Source organism: Morone saxatilis, unplaced genomic scaffold, assembly GCF_004916995.1.
Source record: "Morone saxatilis isolate NCDOM2014 unplaced genomic scaffold, NCSU_SB_2.0 Contig15, whole genome shotgun sequence".
Lineage (NCBI taxonomy): Eukaryota > Metazoa > Chordata > Actinopteri > Moronidae > Morone > Morone saxatilis.
In genome coordinates, this window is record NW_023339707.1 from 20,538,311 (window position 1) to 20,557,147 (window position 18,837).

Genomic DNA, 18,837 nt, shown 5'->3' on the forward strand with positions numbered 1-18,837 from the left:
AAACATGGCGGTTCAACATGGCCGACTCCATGGAAGGTCTGTAGATAAAAGCGCCTCATTCTATCTTATTTTCAGGTGATTATATAATAATATAATTTTGGTAGTTTTGGGTGATTAGCTCTCTCAGCAGAATCCTCATTACTGTTTGGATTTACTGAGAGCTCCCTCAAACAGCAGAGCCTTTTCTGCCAAATCTAACTGTGTAACCATTTGCTATAATTGGTTAATTCCTTGATGTCAGTCCGACTGAATTAATTTCTTCGTATGTCCTTACAGGCTCAAACCACTATAAAAAAATAACAACCAAGATTTTAAAGGCATAATTACTTTTAAATGATCAATTATTTTTACCTAGTAGAGTCTATTATAATGGTGAAGGGGCTTGACCGTCAATGTTTTTGTTTGGAGAGGACCTCTACTCTAAAAAGGCAGGAGCCGAGTGAAAAGCCCCTTAAAGAACGAGGTAAATCATTCCACAATATTTATACTGTATCGTCATGAACACACTGCCTATGGCCAGTGTATATATTCTAAATATTTTCCAGATACTTGCCTGAATAAGGAGTACACACACACTCTGATATTTGGAGAGGGTGAGTTTGCAGAGGAAGGGGTGCCATACAAATATTTGAAGGGAGTGAATATTCAAAGGCCAATTGTGCTTTGAAGCATGAGGAAATAAGCTGAGCCTTATCTCTGCAAGCATTTCATTTTCATTACACTTTTTAAATTTCAGCAGCTGACTGAGCGTAAGAGGGCATGACCGAAGCCACGGCAGATGTAATTATTTAAAGCTGTAGCTATTTGTTAGTTTTGGATGGTTCAAATCGCCTGTCAAGTCACATTGAACAGAGGAAGGTCTATTACTTCACTTGAGTTTATTGTCACTTCAAAGGAACTGAAGGGGTGTTTAATATTATATTTGCTTTGTAATTCAGCCCTCCTTCTCACTTCTTCCGTTTCTGTAGACTTTAGTTTCACATCCTCTGCTGGATTTGTACACACTGGAGGCTGGACTCGTAGCAGACGGCTCAAAATAACACAGTTTAAAAGAAGTTACAGTACGGCTTGGGTTGTTGACTGTCTGACTGGTTGGATGAAGCGAGCCCACTGAACCATCCTCCTCCTCCCAATGGGGTCACGTGCCCCTCAGGCCCCTGGGAGCCGCTACAAACAGCCTCACGCACACACTGTGGCCTTTCATAGCTTCTCATTAGAGGGCCAGGATATTATGGTGGACACGCTAGAAGAAAAGAGGTGTTGTTGCAATGTGCTCAAATCGAATGAGCCCTCTTCCACTTTACGTTCCACTCTGTTGAGGTTTGAATGCAATTATCAGTTCTCTATATTGTTCCCATTCTATTCATTTAATTGGTGAGATGCTATAATCAGGAGGTGACAAGGGAGATTATGCATGTTTTCATCAGGTTGCCTCACTTTTGAATTATAAATGGCATCATCTTGAATTTTATAGGGGGTTACAAATAACCTAATAATAATATGAACTTAATAAGGACTTCTTAAAGTATTAGCCACAAAATCAATGAATCATAACAGTCCATCTTCTTCAGACAATTATGATCCGATGCAGGGTGAGGGAAACAGCAGGGACATGTTGCTCATTGATCTTTGCTGCAGAGAAAGATCTATTTCAGTTATAATGGATCTTCAGTGCCATGCTATCTCTCCACTGTGTCCCAGGCAGCTCCGTGATGGATGGTTCTCTGCGACTGGGAGGGACTTTGTCTCCATGCCAGGTGATCAATAGATGCCTCGCCACACCAGAGACAGACTTGACTTTAAATCCCTCAGCAGGTGGAGAAATGCCAAAAAGCTAAAGGGCTAGTTTTAATCCCTTTACTTTCAACTCACGGTGGAAATAGTACATTTGATAGCTTTCGTTTCCACTGGCCACTCTTGCAGTATTGACCATTTCAATATTAGCCGTCTGTGTATTCCAGAAACGTTTGCACTGGAAAGGTCAGCAAGAAAGTTGGTTAAGAAAGTGTGTATTTTTATGTTGTGAGTTGCATTAAGTGGCATAAAGAGTCTACGTGTGTGCATTTATTACTGATATAAGTGATGGCCATGAGAATGCAGAGTAACACTGCCCTCTCCTGGACACTGTAATATGAATCATATTTTACTATATCATCAGGTATAGAATTTAATCCAATACATATCCTATTGTCTTCTAATTTGCTTAACAACTTAAGTGTGGTAGATTGACAAGAAAAGTGAGGAAAAGCTAAAATGCACATCAAATTAGTCTTTATAACCCAAATCTATTTCAATTCCTTAAAATTACAAAAAAAGGGATTTTGATAGCAAATTAAATAAACAAACTGATTCAAATTGTTCTTCACATTAAGCTTCTGATGCAAATATTTCAAGGTAGTAGTATTTTCTTGCATATTAAATCATCAACATCAACATTATATCACACTTTTTTAAATTATTGAACATACATTTTTGTTCTTTCCATGCATGATTTGATTGCGGTTTGTAGGTCAGGCCCTTTTCAGGGGTTCTTAGAGTCCAGGAGAAGACAGCAAAACTGAGGGTAATCTTTAAAAAGACACTTAAAGTAATTGCATTAAAAAAAATTCAATTAAAAAAAGTCCTAAAACGTCTTGTTAGGCACTTCTGTTCTTTAATGCTAATGTCTTGTGTCACGACATGAGGCAATGCAAGACTTTGCACATCTATTTTATGTGATCAGCCAGATATACATAGACCGAATGGAGTGAAGAGTGTGTGGGAGGTCAAAACCTCTGCAGGGGAACAGCAGGTATCTCCGAAAATAGAGGCAAAGGTCTGCATGTGTCACCCAGTAAATAGTAGACTGGTGAAAGAGAAGACAGGAGTGCTGAGTCACAGAATGTGTTTGTGTGTCTTGCAATAGAGACAACCTTCATACCAAGCTAATCCCTATCTGATGTATAAGTTACATTGCAAGTTTGTCATCATGGCAGTTTTTTTTGCAGAAAACACATCCAACTGAGACCCCAAACACCAGATTGTGTGGGGTCCCCTCCCTTGTATCTATCTGTTATACAGCTCAGTGGTGCAGAAAAGAAACAATATGAAATCATTATAGAGAGGAACAACACGTAGTGTTTGTCATTTATGTTGATTTCATGCTTAATCAAGAATAACCTTTTCGTAATTATCCTGAACAAATGGTTCCAGATGATGACTGAAAGCTAAATTGCAGCAGGTTGTAGAAGTACCTAACATAGCATGCATTAAGTGCTACGTGTAATTATGGAAATTTTCATGCCTGATGAAAGGCTGAAATACTTTTTTTTCCCAGCATTTTTTATCTATGAATCTATGAATAGTGCAATAGAGTGCAGTTTGTATTATTTACGCTAATTACATTTTCAGTCATTCAATTTGCAATTAATGAGTGCATTTTTGTACATTTGCTTTGAAAACAGGTAGCAGAGACATAGATGAAACAGAGCCAGCTTGAAGATTAAATCAATAGTCACATATCACATCAGCCCTGTTCATACAAACCCTGTATTGCAGCAGAAATATTGCAGTGCAACTTTTACAATACTGGGCTACATGCCCTGCATTTTAAAATGAAGCCATTAAATATTGTAGTGTTCTAATTAATTTTGATCTAAAGGCTTCTCTAGCTTGTAATTTATAAACCATAAAACAAAGTCACAACTGCATCTAACTGAAACCTAATTAAAGGATAACTTTGTTGTTGGCCTATCTAGTAAAGAGCTGTGCCACATTGAAAATAACTTTTTAGTAAGGGTTTTTCAGGATCAGTGTCTCTCCAGTCTTCCCTAATCAAAGGAAGATGAAGCTGAAGGATACTTTTCTCAAATAAAAGTAAATAAAACCTGAAAGCAGAGAGCCACAGGTCCAATATATTACACTTATGACAAGACACTTTTCTGAATGTTGATACGGCTAACATAAATGAGTGATCGAAGTGAGATATAGCGCTGAGTAAAACAACACTCTGGTAGGTATTGGAACTACTTAACGGGCAACAGTACAAAACCAACTTGTGATGAACATCAAGAATAAACATAGAAGCATCATAGAGGCAGAGAGTGGGTGATTATTCAAAGCCCATCAAAGAGACAGTAGACTTTCGCTCTAATAAGCTGTTTGCATTGGTCCTCCTCAGAGCAGAGAATGCACACAAATGCAGTCTGCAGATGAATAATTCAACAGGGAGGAAAATGATGCATCCAACTTCTAAAAAAAGACCTGTAAGTATCAACATGAAGCTTTAAATGTTCTTTGTTTTACTGTGCCTGAAAAAGTACTGGGATGGCTCTATAATTAAGAAATCACTTAAGAAAATAAAACACAGTGACAATATAGGAGACAAAGGGGGTAAATATATGGTTAAAAAAACAAACAAGCAGAATCTAGTTTCTAATAAAATCACAGCTGTCCAATCACATAAACCATTCTCTCTCCATGTTCTCGTCAGTCAGTTTCTCCAGCTTCAAACGCCTTAATTTAATGCAGCTTCTCATCCCTGACCCACTGACTATGTTAATTACAGTGCAGGCTTGTATTTCAGACATCACATACAGGGCTGTAATTTACAAAAGGGTTCAATAACATATTAGACATCAGACTATAGCGTGGGAGGGCGAGAGTGCAGGAGAGAGTAAATTTCAATACTAAAGAGTGCATCTTCACAGCATGCTTGACACAGTGCCAACAGAGCCTATATGTATTATGATGAAAGAGTGTCTCGGGAGCAGCCAATGACCTCCCAAACCAGCATATAAATAATCAATGTAAAATCTGGCAATGTTCGTGTGGAAACTGACAGGGAGAAGTTCTGTGGCTTCCTGGTTTCTTTAATATACAATGGAGGTTCGTGAATGGAGAAACTGCATGGTTTTCCATTTCTTTAATAAGCTATTGAGGTGAATAAAACAAAAGGTCCAAGTCATAGGAATAAAACAATTGGTTACATAACTACAGACTGAAGTATATAAGACTATAGAATAATACAAGTGATTTAATAGATGACTTTGTCTCTGTAAACAAGATAATTGTATGCCTGTTTTGGTCAAAATACCCCTGATCATACATCACAAGATAAGGTAAATAGTTTGTCACGGACTAGTCCGTGAAGGTGGAGGTAATCAATTCCACAACTTCAAGAGAACCTTTAAAAGAGGTATCTAGTGAAGACATATTGAAAACAGACATGGCCGTGTCTGTTAGTTTTGGTAACTACCCTTGTTGTAGCATTTCAGTACAGTGTAGCCATCATAGCTCATAATAAAAGCAGGTAAAGAGCTATAGGTGAGGGTGAGGAAAGACTGAACTGAAGCTCAGGTCAACTACGATTGTTTTTTCAAACAGTCTAAAAGGACCAGTGTGTTAGTGGCATCTAGCAGTGAAGTTGCAGATTGCAACTAACTGAACACCTTTCGCGTCTCTATTTGACAACCTGGTAATGGATACATTTTTTCAAGCGTCTAAACCCCCTGCGAAATGACTCGTGTCACTATCCGAATTTGATCCATTTGGTCCAATAACATTTTTAAAGTCTAGAAGATTCACAACACTCAATTATGTATCCTCACTGATGTTAACAGAGGGCTCCTGTACGGGCCACTGTAGCCCATAGAGGATGAGGAGTGTGTATTAATCTGGGTAATTTCTATGCAGCAGGAAGTGTCGTCTCTGTCTTCATGCACCACTGAACAGCTTCCATGTGAATAAACAGAGCACCGCCTCAAACGCTGTATCCAGTTCTCTTTATACATCAATGTGTGTACTCCAAGGTAACAAAAACACAACGATTCTTATTTTCAGGTGATAACTTACATACATACATGACATACCTATGAATATTATATCCCATTTCTGTCAATAAATCCTTCTACATGTTACTCACTGGACTTGATGAAGATGAACATCAATGTAAGTTAGTTCATATGTGAAAAAGTTGTATGAAGCCTTTGTGGCTCAAGAAGAAGAAGGTTGAATCTTCAACCTAACTGTCAGCAGGGGTTGCATTGTGGGTAATGGTTTTGACCTTTTGATATGGAAGAAGAATGCATGGAATAAAAAGAAAATATCTCTGGTTTTTCTACATCTATTTTAGTCAGAGTCAGAGAATGCTATAGGGGTGTGATGCTAAATCATTGCTCCTTTAATACAGTGAATTAGTATTTGGGACACCGGCAGGATTTTGTAAGGCTCTTGATAAGTATTTCAATATTGTTAGAATTTTACTGTTACGGTAATGTATCTATATGGAAATGTCACAAATTATTCATTTAAAATGATTTGATATACACTTCAAAAGGGGTGGGTTTTTGTTTTACTTGGTAACTAATTACCAATGTAATTTCCATGACACACTTTATGATCATCATAGTAGTCTTAAATCATTTCATTTTACACAATTTAGAGTATTTTTGCACATTTTAAGTCCTTACATGTGTAATAGATGTGAAGTTTGGAATATGGTGCAAATATGTACTAAAATGTACAGATTAGCTTTTCTTCCCATTGTCTTTGTTGCAATGTGATATCACAAAGACACAATCACTGCCACAGGTAAATCAGTTCTCTCCCTCCAGTGTTATTCATTTAATATCAGCAGTCAAAATAGCTACAAAAACAATTTGGGCTAATTATGATTTAACCTTATTTATTACAGTTTAATTGCCTATCATGTGAGATCTGATTAATGATTACACAACAGTGAATTCAAACTGGCCCACTCCAGGACATTGGCAGGGGCTAATTAGTTGCTGACTTGAGGCCTCTCTCCACTCTTCATCCTCCCAGACTGCCAAAACTAAGATTCCCAATCCCACTGAGCCGAGCCCATCTGCTTTTTCTTTGTTGGTCGGTCAAGAGGAATACAAACATCATAAATTAACAAAGATGTAGTGGTTTTACAATGCTTTTGCAGAAGAACAAGAATGATAATAAAGCAAAACAATGTAAGTCTGTTTTCTCTGTGGGGCTAGTGTTTTACTTTCAAAGCAGATGAAGAATATCATCTGCAACACAGAAATCTTCCTACACTGAGCAGAGAGCCTAACGTTGCTCAGCTGTAAAAGTAAAGATCCCGTTACATTTAATAATAGAAGAGTCTGCTTGTGGGGAGGGACCGGCTGCCAGAGCACACAAACCACTGAGTGCACAGCCTCCCACAGTCAACACAGTGACAGACACAGAGGCACTCAACTGGAATCATGAAGATATGAAGGAAAGGAAGGTTATACGAGATGGAGAGATTTTGAGATGAGAAAATGAAGAAGTGAGGATATAAAAGGGAAAAGTAGAGGGATAGAAAGATAAAAGGAAAAGGATGAAGAAATGAAACTGCAAATGTAGGGAGAGAAATCCAGGATGGAGGCACTGAAGGATGAAGGGCTGCAAGGGTGGGGTGGGTAAATCTCATTGCCAAAGGAAGGACTGAGTTAGAAGACTAAAATCTGTGTAATCATTTCATTTAAGGGACTATCATAGACAGACGTCTCTATCAATTGACCCGAGTCTATATTGCATATAAAACACAGGATTTGTTAACTTTTTAAATTCCTACTCACCTACGCACTTGTTTTTTCAGTAAATGAAGGCTTTTTTGCTTTCTTGCCAAGTACATTAACACATTTAAAGAGGTCAGTAGCTCTGAAAAAAAGTTAGTCCTGGCAGCTTGTGCTGCACAGGTGCAGGCTTATTCACAGAAGGCAGGCGGCCATGAAATAGACTGAAACACCAGTCAGCCCTGCGAATACACAGATGCACAACTAAAGACCACATGAACAACATTTAAACACCTCTTCTAGCACTTTTCTTTATGGTGTATATCAATTCAAAACTACGTTAAATGATCATCAGCCGCCAGAAATCAATATGGCATGATACCAGTAAAGGGACTGGGTATCACAGATTTTAAAACATGATGCTGGTGTCAGGGAAATGTATCTAATTCTAAAATCAAACTCCAAGGGATATACTGTAACACCAAAAAAAGACAAAAACTGAACTGATACCCTCTCTCTTTCAGACCTCATAATAAGATATCTCATTAATTCACACAATGAACCATCCCTCTCAGTTACCTCAGTATTGCCAGTAAAGGAGATGAATCCAATTTCTAGAAAACTGGTATCGGATTATTCCTTATAGCTCTAAATCTTCACTTTCCCTCACATAGTTTAATTTTACACAACCTAAAACTGTATTTCTTGGTGCTTATGTAATGTATTCTAGCATTATGGTAGCATTCTCAAATCTACCGCGGTGGGAAAGTTAAATATAGAAACACAGTGAAGATTGCGTGTCATCCCAAAAAACATTACCAAAGAGAATTCAACACTCAATGCAACATGCAGCCGAAGAGCAGTGTGCCAAAAGAGGTACAAGAAGATGCAGTCTAGGAGGATGAAACAAACAAACAATACAAACAGAAGTCTTGCAAGTTCCCATTGGAAGATTGAGCATGTATTAAATGTCAAATAAATCTATAAACACTGAACAGAAATGCTGATGTGCAATTAATCAGTGAATGTCAAACAGTGTCAAAATGTGTTTAAAAAATTGAATCCATACTAAGTAAAAGGCACATCTGTAGGGTCTGTCAGAAAAAGTGACATGAAAGAAAACGCCATTGGAGAAAGTCATTACTCAATCAAAACAGACAGAAAAATCTCTCCAATAAAACTTTAAAATTAACAAATGATTTGATGAATAATTTATATATTTATTCATTCCTATGAGCATCATTTCATAATGTCTTATTATACTTAATATTAAACCCTTCCATGCTTGGAAGGGTTTCTTGGAAGATACAGACCTATTTAAGATTTTTCATTTAGACTAGAGGACCGTTAACCTCATTATGTCGATGAGAGCTTTGCCAAGATATGACTAATATGGACAAACGAAAAAGAATTATTACCCAGCCCTACTTGAGGTGACCCTAAGGGTGCCATCCAATATAAAAATACAAAATACCCATATGTGACACATCTGCAGTGACATCCGAGTATTTCTACTTTCAGGTCACCAAAAAGGCACGTTATCCCATATTTCCCTACTTAAATACTCCTCAGGAAATCTGAAAAAAAAAATTACATCTTCTAAAATAACCCATGTCACAATCGGCATTTAACTTTTGAATCTTACAGTCTGGTACCGAGGCAGAAAAATATCCATGAAGAGGGGAGCAATAAAGCTTTTCTGCCATGCAACAATTAATTAATGATTTCAGCGACTTCATGCGTGTGTTAATTAATAATTCCCCACACACAACGCGCAGTTTCATTAACACAAACGCCCGTGCAGCGATGCGGGCTGTACAGTGCTATCTAGCAGCCACACCAATGATTCCTACACGGGACAGCTGAGATCTACAAAACTTAAACCGAAACCACTCTACTTGCTCTCCCAGCTACTTGAATCCAGCTCCAGCTATAGTACACACACACTTCATAACAACCACTGAATATGAATAAAACCCCGACTGCAGAGAGTACAGTACCTGTGCCGTTGTCTTCAGGCGGGCGGCTGGAAGTGAATGAGTTTGTAATGCTGAGTACAGTGGTGATGAATGGATGCTGCGCTGCCTAGCAACCACACGACCAATCAAATAAATGGAAGACAATTTAACAGAAAATGCTCTAAATGCACAAAACACCAAATGTATTTAATTAACTAAAGGTCAGACTCAGCGATTGGCTGTACTAGTTCTTAATATAAACTGCTCCTGTTAACATTAAAATGTGATGCATACCTTATAAGAGGGTTAATAAGAGGTCAACACATGATTATGTCAGATTTTACTTATTTATTTGTAGTAATTGTGCGATTGTAGCTTAATGTTGTTCAGCATTTTCCACATCCCTTTTATTCTGGAAGCAACCAGAGTGTCTGTCAATCTTGTACTGCAACATGTATAATTGAACCATGCTCTCCGGACAGCAGCTAAATCTACAGCACCCTCTAGTGAATTCATCATGGAAGTGGGTCACAGTGTGCAACAGGAATTCTTTGCCCTGTGGAGGGGGTTGTGCGGCACCTTCTTAGCTAAAAAGAAACCCTGCTATATAACCCTGCTTCAGGCATTCTCAAGTGTTAGCCAGGCCTAAAATATAAAATCCTAACAGTCACTAAAGAGAGCGAAGTGCTCATCGTATGTGAGACATCTCTTCCAGATAAGGCGTCTTCATACAGCCTGTGCAGAGCTGGTCCATCCACAGAGGTGCCTCGTGCTGCAGAGGGGTGCGGCGTGGGTAGAAAGTGTACGACGGGTCATAATTCAAAAGACAGCTCAGGGAGGTCATGTAGAGGTCTGAGAAACGACACAGGCGCCTGGAGAAGTAGGTGGGGTTGTGACACGTTCTGAAGATGCTGCCGAACTGAGGGTTGAACAAGTTCTTTGTCATCACCCTGCGACATAAAAGGGTAGGGTATACGTTAATATGATTTTAAGTATGCATGAATTTATACATTTAGTGGAGGAAGTAGTTTTCAGATCCTTTATGCTAGTACCAATACTACTCAGTAGAAAGTATATACTATTCATTATGCAGCCAGAATTGCCCTTGTCAGTATCATATTTGATATTATTAAATTATTATTGCTGATGCATTTACATGTAAACAGCGTTTTAATAATGTAGCTGTTCAAGGTGGAGCTAATTTATACAGTTAGGCATTATAAATTACTGTAGCATCATATTTTAAATGCTCATTAGAGGGTCTTACTATAACTACATCTGTCATGTAAATGTTAAGAAGTAAATGTACCATAAAATTAAAGTACAAGCAACTCAGAACTGCTCTTAAGTCAAGTGCTTTAAGAAATGTACCAGGACATACACCGTATGTGATATAATCAGGATCACTGGATTCACTGGGTGGTGCATTAGATTGAGTGGAGGATTAAGATAATTGTACTTGCCTGAGTTCTTCTCTCTCACTCTGCCATTCCTGAAAAACCAGTTTTGACTCTGGGTCCTGATGTGTCTAGGATAATGAAGAGGACAAACCTATGAACACATATAGTTCTGAACCAGAGTTTACTGCATTTCTGTGCTTGAGTCATTCAGTCTTGAGTCAGTTTCATACTACCCGATGATAAGACAACCAGGGCTTGAAAACAGAAGTTACACATGGACTTAAGTAGCTTGGTGACTGGACAATTTTTTCCCCACCCTGTGTTGTCAACATGACATCACACCAGTTAAGAACCGATGAGAAACAGCTGGAAATGAGTGTGCAGATTGTGGCTTGCCGTCAGCACATTTAGCAATTTGAGGCTTACCAAGCATGAGTAACTGCTGGTTATGAAATGTCAATCTGTGTCCTTTAACCCTTAACACATTTAAGACTGAGACTTGCATTTTCTTTTGGTGAGTAAGCGTTCTGTAAAATCCTAGGGTTAACCTCACCTGTAGACGCTCCATCAGGCCGGTTAAAGCCTGCAGCCAGGTGAGGTTCAGAGCATACCGGTCTGTGGACACCACTTTGGTTTCCTGCTCCAGCTCAGGTACTATGGCTGCTGTACGCCAGCCATGTCGCAACATCAGGTCCTACCACAACAAGTGAAAATGCTTTTGTCACACTCAGGCTTGTACAATGATGAATAGTAGTATCCCACAAGGATCCATCAAGGATTAGCATATAGTATCTTGATTTAAGACAGAAACAGTAGTAAAACTTCAGTGGAATTTCATCCACAGCAACATAAACAGAACCCCTAGTTTCATCATCAGGTGTCTTTAGTTTTACCCATTTCAGATGTTTTCATTGGTGTTGCTGCTGGTTTCTTTTAAATCCCCTACCAACCTTGGGGGAAAATACATTTCTGACCTGCTTTAAGAACATAAACCCAGTAGACCGATAAGATCTTTAGGGAGCAGTCAAGTAGTAGTGCCTTGAGTCAAAACCAAACTGTTTCAGATACTCTGCCACACACGGGGAATCAGCTATGGGCTCAACCGATCTAATTTAAAAACTCTGACGCTCTCCAGTGGCTTTGATAAATTGCTTTGATAAATTGCTTTCTCTACAACACTTATTTCTTGTATTGAATTTGGGGCATCATAACCTCTTCATACCTGTTCTTCTGATCTATTATATATTTGTCTATTTATATTTGATCTCATTTAATCTCAGTATTCTGTATTTTAATTTATTTGGCTTTTTATTGTGTTTTAAATGTTGCGCTAATGCATTTTCCACCGTATGTAAAGCACTTTCAACTGCCTGTGTTTTAAATGTGCTATACAAATAGTTGCCTGCCTTTCCTTCCTTGCTGATTGTGTGTCTACTCAGCAATTACTTGAAAATAGTACATAAACAACATATATGATTTTAGCTGTCAACATGTCCCTAAAACGTCCACACAGTAATCCATGCCATTGTTCCTCATTTTTGAAACAATTTCAGTCTGTACTGCCATCTGGCGTTTAAAATGTGCACCCTGCAGCTCCCTCCGCCCCTACCCAAATGACACATGGGAACTTTTCAAGAATTATGCAATACACAGAGAAAGTGGACATCTGGCAGTGTGTGATTCTGTATGTTTTTGTTTGTATGTGTTTGACAGGCACTGACATGTATAATGGCAAATTTTACCAGTTACCACAGTTTGTAACTATTATTATTATCATCATCATCATATAATTCAGTAATTTTTATCATCAATCCCATGACATTTGATGACATTTCTTGAAAATAAAAAAAAATCTTAAGAAATAATGTGCACTAAATACATAGAAAAATCTCCTTTATCACAATAACAACAGTTAGTTTAAGTCTAATAATGTGGATCCTTAACGGCATCACCATGCATTGACACTTACAGCCAAGTCACTATAAAGATGGTCTCCAAAGTAAAGAACCTTTGAACCTCGCCAGCCTGTCAGTCTGAGAAAGTCAAACAAGTTTCCCTGAAACATAAAAGAAAACCACAAACCTGTCTCATTAGTACATTAAGCAGACATGCAGAATGCAACAAGTAAAAGCATGTAACAACTACACTCTGCAATCAAATAGAAAGACAGATAAATAAATAATAATGCCGGCTCCCATGGAGGTTAGCGTAAATCTTGCTAGCATCAGTTCTATCAGAATTGAAGAGTATGTCTTAACTGAAAAAAAAAACGGCACTGAAGGTTTTTCTCGACGGAAGAGATGTTTTCTTCTCCCGACTCTCCGTACGGGTGTGTCTACATTACATGGTTTGTTAATCTGATTGGTTGAATTTCACTTGTGATAGACAGATGGTTCATCCGACCACCTGCCGTGTATTTTTTGAAAGTGCCTGCCCTTTTGCAAACTGTTTTGGACAAAAACTTCCCATATAGTTCTGTGTAATAAACCATCTGGCGCAGTCAGCTTAACAGTAGCCTAGAGTGATACAGACCTGTTTGTAGATCTGTCCTTTTTCCAAACTCTTTATCTTTTCCCATCGAAGGTCTCCATTACCATCCAACCGCCTGAAAGGTCTGTAAGAGTCAATAAGATTGTTTAGCTCTACTAAGGTTCGAACATTTCTGAATCAGATAATCACCACTTTGATACACTTACTTGATACAATCGGTGAAGAAGTGAGGTTTGTCTGCCTGTACAATGACCACATCAAAGAAGTCTCTCCAGTTTTTCCCCACCATGTGTGTCATTCCTTTATCTCTGCGCACATGACAAAAAAAACCCAGATTGCAACAGAACAGTGTAGCCTCGTTATGAGTCAGAGTGGACACATGGAAGATGTGGGCCAAAGACAGCTAACACTTACACAAAGCTGAAGGGGCTGTTGGTGATGAGAAAGAGTTTCTTTCCATGACTGACCAACCGATGCAAAACCGCATCGGTCTCTTCTCCTCTCAGAATGAACTTATCTATAAAGAAAAGGAGGAAAGCTCAATGGTACATAGTGTGACTGTAAATGTTGCAATGTGCTGGCTCACTGCAGAAAGATGAAAAGGGTTTTCTTACTGAGGTCTTCCATGATCCATTTGTACATGTAGCCTTTGAGGTGAACCATGCCAATTGCTTCCTGAGGATTAAATAAAAAAGAGGAAAAGAGGAAACAGATCAGTGCTATTCCACCATTTAATGGCACTTTTTCTGATGCAGCATGAGCATCTCCAGCTGAGAGATAGCTCCAAAGTACAGACCTCAAACAGTTTGCATTTCTTTTATCAAAGCAGATATCATGGTGACATAGCAGACACATTGTTCTTTGTTCTACCAATGAGAGTCCATTGCAAAACTTTTACTGGGCTCAGCAGATTCCTGAGCGTCCAGCTGAAGAACCACAGTATGTGAAAACAGTCAGATATAACAGATCAGTGTGCTTCTCAGTATGAGGTACAGGGCGAGGCCACAACTTAAAAATATGGTGTCATATTTAATACCGTGAGATTCAGAGGCCACACTCACTGAGACGTCCTTGAACAGGTGAACTGGATCGTATTCAATGCCGTTAGTGATGAAAAAATCGTTTGCCGCAGCCAAGAGAGTCATCTCTGGGATGGAGAAAATGTCCATGAACTGTTTCACCTTTGGTCCCTGTGGTAGAAAATACATTTTAATGCTTGATATGATTCTTTGTTCATGAGGGATGCAGTAAATGTTTGCAGACTTGTAAAATTAACATTATTGTACCTCTATGGTCTTTTGAATGACATTTGAAACCTTTGCACTACAACAGCTATCCACTAAGAGGCTACCCTGAAAACAGAGCCAAGTCTCCAAATGAGATTAGCGCCACACCAAAACTATTCTAGAGAAGGAGAATAACAAGATGGAGAGGCGTACTTCCTGCTGCAGGAAAACACTTAAAAGGTCCGATGGACCGAAAAATATTTTAGCCTCAGTCAAAACATCAGAGTCCAAATTGCTCCTAATTAGCAGGTCAGATTAACATTTGTGACTGTCAGATTCAATAGAGGTTTCTACTTTTTGTGGCAGATTGAGTGCAGCTTCAAAAACGCCCTAACAAAAACAAATTACTTTGTTGCACGAAGAGTTCTTGAAGCCAGCTTTTTAGGGACAGGAACACTACCGTCAAGCTGATTCATGACGACAATGAAACAAATGCGATTACAAAATTCAACATCGAGACTTATGTAATAGTAAAGCCATACAAAGCCAGACACTTGAAATATCTGAGGACTGTCAGAGATTTAATCCTGAACTACATCCACATTTGAGAGTGGCGGGATGAGATTATAAGAGATGTGTCCACGAAGTTAAGAAGAGCTTTCCCATCTGCGCCAAACCAAACACGTGTTTCACCGAGAAGAAACATCCAGAAAATATCTGAATAAAAAGTGCCATGACTGTAATAAATAGGCGACACTTTCCACCCAACTGTTTAAAATTATTACAAACATTCAAATGAAGTGCCTGATGTAGATTATCCAGTTATTAATGTATTCATATTACTGTACACTATTAGAACTCCCTTCACCTTTCCATAGAAGCCACTGTCCTGCTGTAGGGGGACATGGTATGTCCCTCCATAGAGCTGAAGGACCTCTTCGTCTGGCACTGGGCTCAGTCCCCTGGAAACATCAAATATGAATTAATGCACTAGAGCTTAAAAACACATACAGAATTCAATTCGAAGACAATACAAACACATGATTTGAACTCCAGCAGCAGAGATGATAAATGATTGCAACTCAGCACAGTATCAGCCTCTTACCGATACACCGTTCCTGGCTGAATGTAATGGAAGGCATCTATCTTCATCAAAAGGCCCTAAACAGAGGGGGGGGGGGAATAGTTCTATTACCTCTACAGGGAAATAAACACATTTATCTTCCTGAAACAAGAAATTTGTGATTTTAAAGAATTTACCTTTTGGATGTCATAGTGAAGACCCCGAGCAGCAAAGTTTGGAATATAATCATATTTGCGGATGCCTTCAGGGTACTGTCAGGCAGGAGGAGAAAATGGATGAATGAACCTTAAAAACAGTTTCTAATGTCAATGAGATTAATGCAACTACTGTGAAACACACCTTAAAGTGTTCAATTAGGAAGCCTCTTGCTGTGTTATAGATCATTGTGTTCAGGGCATTTGAGTACATAGCCAGCGTGTAGTCATAGTCAAAGCCGTAGATGTCCACTTCAGCTAAGTTGACCTCATTGTTAGCATAGATGGTGGAGGAGTTGAGAAGGTTACACGCACCTGGAGGAATAAGGTCTGAGAGCAGATAGGAAACTCTCATTCAGATGAAACAAGTCAAATGCTGATCAAATCAAACAGACATCAATGATTAGGCAAAAAAGGGAACAAAACACACGTCACCGTTTTCATCTGAGACAGATGAAATTCACAATGTCTAATTCATATTTTAATGTTAAAAAACCAAACTTTAATGTTCTCTTTTATTATGAAACATGCTGATTACGCACTTCTGCAGAAAGGAAAGAAGTCATTTCCACTGCTGTTTTCAATCTAGTGAGGCTGGCGAGCTCATCAGAGGTTGCGTAATGTGTGCTTCTGGAGTTTCAACGGACTCCTCACCGAACTGAGTCAATCCAAAAAAAACATTTTGTACAGCCCTTACAAAATCAAGAGCATTTAATTTAATTTTTTGCTCAATGGGAGCTGTTAACGTGAGAAAATTACCTCTTGTAATGAGGTTTTATTCTCATTATCGACTTTATCAGTTTTGCTGGCCGCTATTTTGATAAGTACAACAGTCATGCAGCTAACACATGGGCACAGATTAAACAAACAGTTTACAATCTGTTCCTGAGACAGCCTATAATACCCTGACTGGAAAATGAGCACAACGCTGTGTCACTGTCTGTCTATAGGAGAAAGTGGGCCATGGCCTTCTGTCCTGGGACAGTTCAATGAGGGCTGCAGCTGGGCAGAAAATGCATGTACCAACCCTGAGGCTGGTTTCCCTCTCCAATCACTCTACAACTGGAAATGTCTGTATTTCCATGTGCACATTTAAAAACATTAGCTCTGTGAAATTACAAGTCAGTTGGAGAGTGCGTGACCAGCTTTAATTAAAACCCATCATGTTTAGAATTCGTGCTTTGCCACTGCATCAGTTACCGTATATATGAATATCACAGAATAAATTGACATTTATTACACAGAATAAAATAATAATATGCCATGTATCCAGTGGTGGACTTTAACTAAAGGACATTTATGCACTCAATTACAATTGTATGCAACTTTATACTATTACTTCACCCAATTTTAGAGGCAAATATTGTACTTTTAACTCTCTAACAGCTATAAACTAGAGACTATAGATTCACATACAGATGAAGATTTTACATAAAAACATATGATCAGTTATTAAATGATGATGTATTGCTATAGACATTAGTAAAGTAGGTAAAATCCAGGTCCACCTTGACAAGCTGCAACATCAAAATGTTTGTATGTTTGCATCAGTAATAATAATCATATATCAGAAACATACATTTTGCTTAAAAAGTTGTTTCTGATCATATTATCTGCTTAGTATGCACCAATATTGTCATATAAGGATAATAATATTCTTCCAACTTAACACACTAAAAGTATATGGACAGAATAATAATGGATCTGAAATGTATTTTGAGAATATATTTTGCAATATAATGTGTTCACCAACAAAACTGACTCCATTTAACTCCATGGTGCCATAAAGTTTGATCACACTTAAATGTTTCAGATGAAATTCCTGTATTTTCATTTATAGCTGAATACTGATCATATGATCTGTTAACTAAAGTATAATCATTGCCAGTTACTGAAATCCAAATTCTGCCACTTAAGACCTGTAAAAAACCCTCTTTAACACATCACCTCACCACAATGCATTGCTGGAAAAAACCAAAACAACACATGTGTCTGATACACCCAGGCGCTTTGTCTATGTCTGTGTCTCACTTCTTTACTGTCGCTGTTACCGTTCATTAAACTTTATCCTAAAATGCGTTTGGCACGGATGAATCATCAGCATGAATGTGCCATCTGCCCGATTTGGCTACTTTGAAAGCGGATAAACAAACGAATGAACAAAATGTCTTCACCAGAGACTGACAGGAACATCGCTGGTGCTGGTGACGTGGATGCTGGCGTACTATAAGTATACATTAGGGGACACTCGGGGAACCCCCCCTCTGCTTACCGTGCACCATCCGTTTCAAGTCATTGTAACGAGCCCACAGGTAGGACCTTTTGTCCATTGGAGCTGTGCTGGAGGTGTACGACCGTCTCCTTACACCAGTAACGCCGGGAGCACCCACGGGCTCCTTGGGTCGCTTCTTATCCCCGGTGGTACATCTGTGAGGAAGCTCGCTGGAAGAGGGGACGTCCTCGCTGGGCCTGTCCGTGTTGCAACTTTGTTCTCTAGTTTTTTCCAGGCCCTGCTTTCTTCCTCCATACGCCCTGCATGTGGTCGAAAGTCTGTTCACTTTGGGGGATCGCACCACCGGAGGAGTCGTGTTTCCTCTCGTCCACAGTGTGCGGGTTAACGCTGTGCCCATCGTCTTAAGAGACATTTTTATTAATATTTTGTTGTTACAGCTGCAACGTGCACACGCCTAAAAACACCAAAAGTGCTGCCGCTGCAGGCTGGCACATGAAAACATAGCCTTGCCCCGACTGTGGCCACGCCTTCACGGGGCGTGGTCGTGGGTCCCTGCAGCCAATCATAGCCATAGACCTGACTGTATCTGTGGTCATCATAACAAACATCTATTCATATGGGACAGAAAGTATTTGAATTTTTTTGTTTAGGTTTCAAAATGCATTCAGGACCTTGTACACTGAGGGACACTTACATTTGTGTAGTTCTATATAGATATAGGTATATATTGTTTAGATCTTT

The 18,837-nt window shown here is 38.9% G+C and overlaps 1 protein-coding gene across 1 annotated transcript; it reads right to left on the reverse strand.

The window, feature by feature from the left end:
* Positions 1-9,807: 9,807 nt before the first annotated feature.
* nt5dc2 (5'-nucleotidase domain containing 2) lies at positions 9,808-18,618 on the reverse strand. Its single transcript, XM_035655846.1, has 14 exons — positions 18,136-18,618; positions 16,009-16,193; positions 15,846-15,920; positions 15,691-15,746; positions 15,454-15,547; positions 14,421-14,549; positions 13,974-14,034; positions 13,774-13,876; positions 13,566-13,667; positions 13,402-13,483; positions 12,839-12,925; positions 11,423-11,563; positions 10,933-10,997; positions 9,808-10,419 (listed from the first exon to the last, which is right to left on the reverse strand). The coding sequence occupies exons 1-14, from the start codon at positions 18,506-18,508 to the stop codon at positions 10,158-10,160; spliced, it is 1,815 nt and encodes a 604-aa protein (XP_035511739.1). The 5' UTR covers positions 18,509-18,618; the 3' UTR covers positions 9,808-10,157.
* Positions 18,619-18,837: the final 219 nt, after the last annotated feature.